The sequence below is a fragment of the Hemibagrus wyckioides genome, linkage group LG04, assembly GCF_019097595.1.
Source record: "Hemibagrus wyckioides isolate EC202008001 linkage group LG04, SWU_Hwy_1.0, whole genome shotgun sequence".
In the NCBI taxonomy this organism is placed as follows: Eukaryota; Metazoa; Chordata; class Actinopteri; order Siluriformes; family Bagridae; genus Hemibagrus; species Hemibagrus wyckioides.
In genome coordinates, this window is record NC_080713.1 from 27,818,699 (window position 1) to 27,826,198 (window position 7,500).

Genomic DNA, 7,500 nt, shown 5'->3' on the forward strand with positions numbered 1-7,500 from the left:
AAAGTTTTCCGGATGATTAACCACAGTATTCAGAATCACATCTGGAATTTTATCACAACATCTGTTACAGGCAAAGGAAAATCAGCACAAAAGGCACAAACGATTTGTGAACCGAAGCCTGATGGCGAGGGAAAGGTAGATGCAGGAACTCTAATGGGAGCGAGTTTTGTCCCGTATCAATCCCACGGTTTTACGTGGAGGAACAGAGCGAGTGTCCCAGTGGAGATCCCAGTACAGACAATAGTACCGATTTAATCCACACGGTTGATTTTCATTCCTTCATTTCAGAAGCTGCTCAACCGAAAAAAGTGTAGAACAGGAGAGTAAATATCCTCATTAAAAATAATAATAATAACAACGTTAAAGAATAAAATTCAGCGGTTATGCAAATGAGACGCTCTAACCGCTCTCCTATTGGTCCGCTCTGAGCGTCCGTAGATAGTGGCGTCATTTGTTTATCCTGCACTGCCAAGCCGACGGACTCTCCTCCTGTAACCGCTTCATTTTCTTCCCGAAGAGAATCCACCAGGCCAATCCGATCAGGACACACACGAACGACTCCACGTAGTAACCGTCCAGAGCCGTCACACATACACCACCTTCTTTAACACACAGCTGAGGAGGAGAGAGAGAGAGACACAGAGAGAGAGAGACAGAGAGAGAGAGTCAGGCAGCGTCTTTCTGTGAACCGGCATTATTTTTTTGATTTATTAACATGTAATAAATATTCCATTTTAAATATTTACAGTTCTCAGCTTTGCCAATTTTCCTCTAAATAATTGTCTATTACTTGGTTATTTTAGTAACATTTAATTAATTTATTATATTCATTTTAATATTAATATATTTTAATTATATTTAATATATATTTTTAAATATATTTTAATTTAAATATAATATTCATTTTATTAATTTATAATATATTAATATCATTAATATTATATCTTTTAATAATAGTTAATTAAATAATTATTAATTCTTTGTTAATAATTTTTTTGGTCTTTCTGTAATTATTTTTTCTTTTTTCTGTAATTATTTATTAAACTTTTTTTTTTATTGTAAAGCACTTCAAGATGCATTTTTATGTAGTAATGGTGCTATAAATAATAATAATAATAATAATAATAATAATAATAATAATAAAAGCATATCCAAATTTAGAGATATTTTTTCTATTTTTGTATTAATTTCAATTTATAATGTGATGTGAAACACTGAATTAGAGGAAACTTACATTATTAAATGACACATAGTGTTCATAAATAAATAAATAAATAAATAAATAAATAAATGTTTTTTGTAGCTTAAGTGTTGTATGAGGAAACGAATGACTGACCCCGGCCTCTTCAGCCGAGCTGCACGTCTGCCCCGCTGCCCCCTCGCACTGTTTGGATGTGAGCGGGTCGACCAGCCACAGGGCCAGTGTGGACGGCCAGTTGCCCCCCAGATTGGTGACCGTGTTCAGCAGGGTCATGTAGGTGCCTCCTATCAGCGGGTCACTCACTTTAGCGTGGAACGCCATACAGGCCACAAACATGCTGTACAGCGCCACCTAGTGGAGAAACACAAACAGACGTTTCAATGATATTTCTCTACTCTGATTGGTCAGAAGGTGTTTATTTACAGACAATAGTCACAGTTTCTGTGAGGAGAAGTTTATTTAGTCTTATTTTTGTAAGGCTTAGTGCTTCTGTAATATGTGAGAGATGCAGACTGACCTGATGTACAGCGTAGCTCAGCAGCACCACAGCGTAGTAATACACAGGAAGTCCATCCTCATGCTTTACGCTAGGGGTCCACCACACGAGGAGCGCGTACTCCAGACCAATCAGCAACCTGCAGCCAGCACAGTAACACACACACACAAAATTAGAAACACATGATTATAGAAACCAGAATAATAATTTTGTTTACAGATTTTGGTGAGTAAAAGTTTATGAAACAAACCTATTACATTAATATGAAACCTTTAAGCCTTAATTATCATCATCACACATACACACACCACCACACATACACACATACATTACAGCACAGTGGAATTCTTCAAGCAGAGAGGGTTTACAGCCTTGCCCAACAATGGGAGCTTGGCAGTGCTGGGGCTTGAACCCTGACCTTCCAGTTAACAACCCAGAGCCTTAAGTTGTCTTTGTCACATGTACATTACTGCACAGTGAAAGTCTGTCTTTCTTCACATATCAAATCCTTGGAGGTTGGGGTCAGAGCGCAGGGTCAGCCATGATACAGCTCCCCTGGAGCAGGGTGAGTTGGGGGCCTTGCTCAAGGGCCCAACAGTGTAGCTTGGCAGTGCTGGGGCTTGAACCCTGATCTTCCGGTCAATGACTAAGAGCCTTAACCACTTGAGCTACTATCGTTATTAATAACTTCTTTATAAAAGTATACTCTGTGTAATCAAAATAGCAAATACCCCAGCTGTGTTCTGGATTCTGAAGATGCTGATTGACCTTTGACCTATGCTGATGCCTGTGCACTGCCTCACTTACTCACAATATGACTGACTCATCACTAAATAACTCTCGTCTGGACCGAAACAAACAGGTTACACACACATACCTGAAAGGAAAGGCTTTATAGAAGATGTCGAGTGGTCGAGGCCCAGCTGTGTATTTACTGATGATGAGAGGCAGCAGGATCTGCAGAGGAACCATGGGAACAGCCAGCAGAGCTAGCTCAGCTTTCGGGACTCCAGCTTCCACCAGCTTCAGCCCAGTCACTGCATCTGCTGCTGAAAACCCCATCTGTGTGTCAGAGAAAAAGAAGGATTTATCAGGGAACTGATATGAGATTTACAGCCAAATGATCCACCTCACAGTGAACAGAACAGTGGTTTTCTTATCTTCTTAGACGTCTTCTTTGTCTGACCAATTTATCTACCTACTTAATAATAAGCAGCAACGTCAACAATTTCATTCCAGTCTTTAGAAGTAAAACTAAACACTAGATTATCGCTTCTATAAATGATGCTAAGTGTCTACCTTGGATGTGAGCAGCAGGCAGCAAAACGTGAAGACAGCAGGCAGTTTGATGATGGAGAACAGGAGCTTGTACGTCTCCATCACGCCCTGCGTCTCCTCTTTCGGTCTCCGCCTGGAGCGCTGATTTCTGCTGTTCTCTGACTTCAGGAAGGCCACCAGGGTGGTGGACACCATGAACACAATCCCCCAGAAAAACAGGAAATCTGATACAGACAGGAACACAACAGGTATGTTAATATAAAAGACATGGAAACATCCATAATCAGAAAAAAACAACATGTATCAGTGAAAAAAGGAGATACAATTAAAAGCAAGAGCTGAATCAATGAGATAAAATTAAGAACCAGTTTGATGCAATATAAAATTTCTTCACTGAGAGCCATGCCTCCTTCACTGAGATTAACAGAGGCCACGCCTCCATCCCTAAGAGACACAGAGGCCACACCCCCTTCATTTAGATCTACAGAGGCCATGCCTCCATCATGCACACACACTCCCAAAAGCAATGCAGCACACACACAGAGGCCACATCCCCATCACTAAGAGACACAGAGGCCACACCTCCTTCATTTATATCCAAAGAGGCCACACCTCCATCTTTCTCTGTCTCACACACACGCTCTCCCAAAAGCAATGCAGCACACAGAGCACTAGGCCACAACTCTATTACTAAGAGACACAGAGACCACACCCCCCTTATTTTGATCCACAGAAGCCACACCTCCCTCTCACACACACACCCAAAAGCAATGCAGCAATAAAAACGTTATTAAATTGTAAAACAAGCATCAAATTTAACAATCATTCTACAAAGTTTTTTGAATAATCAGGTTAAAATAAATGAATTTAGTGGCAATAACATCACATTAATGACTCCTTACCTGACAGTGTGACGATGCCGTGGTCCTGTGGCTCAAACCTCAGGTACTTGTTGCAGAAATCAGCCGACTCCAGAGCCAGAAACAAGACGTTGCCCAGGAAGTACCCAGCCGTCTGGCCTACGGAGTTACAAGTAGAGGCGTATCCCACGTTCTCTCTGGACAGCATGGTGAGAGCCCAGCCGTCGACTGCGATGTCCTGCGTGGCTGCCAGAAAAGCCAGCATGAAGAACACTGTGGTTAGGGTGACCACGTCTGGGCCTTGTGATCCAGTCGTCCGCAGAAGCGAATCCACGGTGAACGACAGTCCCAGCATGAAGAGCCCGAGCAGGTACTGAGTGGGTACGAGCCACGACTTCCTTCGTCCAAAGCGCTTCACGTAGACCGAATCCACCAGAGGGGCCCAGAGCAGCTTCAGACTGAAAGGCCAGAAGACGAAGCTGAAGTAGGCCTGGTCTTTATAGCTAACATTTTTACTTTGCATGATGAGAGGAATGCTCCCGGCCAGTCCTAAAGGAATCCCCTGGAGGACATAGAGAAAGAGGAGCAGGCACACGTTGCCCAGTTCACCTCGGATGCTGCTGCGCGCTTTAGAACGTCCGTCCTCCCTTTCAGAGTCCTGAACGAGTGCCTCTTCCTCGTCCACCATCTCCCGGTCAGCCATGTCTGCAGTCGTCGCCGCAGACTTCCTCTGTCGCCCATTCATATGGGTTACGGACTCGGAAAGCTCCATTTCTGCTCAGAGGTCATCAAAGCTGTTTCAGAGGCAGAACTGGAAGCAGAGTCATTGTGTGAACTGCATGAGTAAGCACTTTACAAAAGCGTTAAGAGTTTTTAAGGGTGGGGAAAAACTCCACCATGAACAACTTAGTATGAATCTTTTTAATTGACATGTAATGTCCAGTACTGTCCGATATTTATCCGGTAACAAAACCTTTCCTGAAAGCTTCCACTGCACCAGTTTCGCTCCGTTTCCTTTGCTTCCTCTCTACGTAAACAGAAGCGATGCAGCAGACCTTTAGCCCTTCATCCTTTCACAGTGGTCATCTTGTAGATCTTTGACCACTCTGAGCTAGCTGTAACTCATCTCAACGTCGTCATACAGCTGCAATGCATTCTGGGACGTGGAGTACAGTTTATTTGATCTATTTATGTATCTGTACATCAAACACCACTGTAACTATGATGGCAAAATCAGTCTTCTTATCACATCAGTACCGGAAATAAACACTAACATTTCAGGAAACATCAGCCGGCAAATTAGCTCCAGGCACTTTGTACAAACATGACAGAAATCCTATAATGAGCATATTTATGTTTACATTTTTAAACACACACCGAATTAGGAGGGTTATATCATTAAAAGAGATTATTTTATACCCTAGATTACAGAGTAAACATTAAATAATGACTCATGCTGGACTGAAGCCGCAGTTTTCTGACGGATACGTGGTTACCTTTCATAATGACTCACCTGTCTGACTCAACACTGTAACTAATAACAACAGATTAATAATCTAAAAACATATCCAAAGAATCTAGCTTTAAAACGACATAACCTTGGGTATAATACAGAATAATTTAATAGTAAGAGAAAAGGGGAAAATACCCAGGTGGTGTCGGTTTCAGTCTTTCAACGCGGAAACAACTCCGGTGCGTGTGCATCACTCAAATAGCTCCGCCACTTTCGGCTGACGTGTCTCAATGCCCGCGATAATGAGTTCCGCGTTATACCAACGAACTGGTATAAAAGGACGCGCAATAAAAAAGACAGACAGGCAGACAGACAGACAGACAGACAGGCAGGCAGGCAGGCAGGCAGGCAGGCAGGCAGAAAGGCAGAAAGGCAGAAAGGCAGAAAGGCAGGCAGGCAGAAAGGCAGGCAGAAAGGCAGGCAGAAAGGCAGGCAGAAAGGCAGGCAGGCAGACAGACAGACAGACAGAAAGGAAGGCAGACAGACAGACAGACAGACAGACAGAAAGGAAGACAGACAGACAGACAGGAAGGCAGACAGACAGGCAGACAGAAAGACAGACAGGCAGGCAGGCAGGCAGACAGAAAGGCAGACAGGCAGACAGACAGACAGATGACAGACAGGCAGACGTCTTCACGTTAAGGCTTCATTCAGTGGATGTTCATACAGTACATAGAAATTAGTGAATAATGAGTTATTCAGGACAAGGTACACTACATTGCCAAAAGTACTGGGACACCCCTCCAAATAATTGAATTCAGGTGTTGATCTCGGCCCCTTAGTTCCAGTGAAAGGAACTCTTAATGCTTCCGCATACCAAGACATTTTGACAATTTCATGCTCCCAACTTTGTGGGAACAGTTTGGGGATGACCCCTTCCTGTTCTAACATGACTGCACACCAGTGACCAAAGCAAGGTCCATAAAGACATGGGTGAGTAAGTTTGGTGTGGAGGAACTTCACAAAGTCCTGACCACAACCCTATAGAACACCTTTGGGATGAATTAGAGCAGAGACTGTGAGCCAGACCTTCTCGTCATCATTCCTAAACCTTGTGGAAAGCCTTCCCAGAAGAGCTGAAGCTGTTATAGCTGTAAAGGGCTGGTCAACTCCATAATACATTCATGTGCATGGAAAGGCAGACATCCCAGGTTTGGCCCGACTCACAGTCTCCACTCTAATTCATCCCAAAGGTGTTCTATCAGGTTGAGGTCAGGACTCTGTGCAGGCCAGTCAAGTTCCTCCACACCAAACCTTTGGCAATATAGTGTAGATAGATACACAGAGAGAGAGAGAGGCAGGGCCTCTCTGCTGCCTCATCCTGAGACTTACTGACCCATCCTCATCTGACCTCTAACCTCACCAAAACACTACAGCCTCAGGACACACACACAACCACACAATCAGACCCAATCAAATTATAACAAAAAAAAGAAAGAAAACTACATAGATTATTGGAAAGAACTAAACAGATCCCAAACAAAACTTGACAGCTTTCTGGCCCTAAATTGACAATACACTGTGACAGCCTACCTAACCACAGTAACCAACCCAACACTGAGGAAGAACTTGACTAGTGAACACAGGCTGACAGTAAACCTTTGTGCCAGCACACAAAACCTGGCACTGTAGAGAGGACAGACTGTGCTCCCACTGTGACCTCAGAGCTGTAAAGACCTGGTGTATTTTGTTTCCTGTGTATTATGTTTTCAACCTTTATCTTGAAAGGCAAGAGGACGAGATGACAATAAAGTAAATCAGATCCACACAAAGACGTCTGTGTTTCTCTGGTATTTGATTAGTTCATTTACAAGATTTGCCAAGTATCCCAGTAAGTAGTAAAGTCCTGCAGTGCTGATCAATCCTACATGACTCATTACTGCCTTCTAGCGGTGGAAGATATAAACCTCACCAACATCTACAAGAATTTGACAAATTCACAGAATGTTATTCTAACTTATAGTTATAATCACTGAGAAAACCTTCAGGATCTAAACTATAATGAATCCAAAACTAGGACGTCTGCCTTTACATGCACATGAATGTAATATGGAGTTGTCCCGCCCTTTGCAGCTATAACAGCTTTACTCTTCTGGGAAGGCTGTCCACAAGGTTTAGGAGTGTGTTTATGGGAATTTTTGACCATTCCTCT

At 43.0% G+C, this 7,500-nt stretch overlaps 1 protein-coding gene across 1 annotated transcript in view; it reads right to left on the reverse strand.

Moving 5' to 3' along the window:
• Positions 1-5,620, reverse strand: part of slc33a1 (solute carrier family 33 member 1) — a 7,059-nt gene extending 1,439 nt beyond the window's left edge. Inside the window, exons 1-7 of the mRNA XM_058387895.1 lie at positions 5,484-5,620; positions 3,878-4,646; positions 2,997-3,199; positions 2,575-2,759; positions 1,719-1,836; positions 1,337-1,552; positions 1-615 (exon numbers count right to left, since the gene is read on the reverse strand). The exon at positions 1-615 is cut by the window's left edge and continues 1,439 nt beyond it. Of these exons, the coding sequence (XP_058243878.1) occupies positions 448-615; positions 1,337-1,552; positions 1,719-1,836; positions 2,575-2,759; positions 2,997-3,199; positions 3,878-4,607 (1,620 nt within the window). The 5' untranslated portion in view covers positions 4,608-4,646; positions 5,484-5,620 and the 3' untranslated portion in view covers positions 1-447. The remainder of the gene's footprint in view (positions 616-1,336; positions 1,553-1,718; positions 1,837-2,574; positions 2,760-2,996; positions 3,200-3,877; positions 4,647-5,483) is intronic.
• Between the last annotated feature and the right edge of the window lie 1,880 nt (positions 5,621-7,500).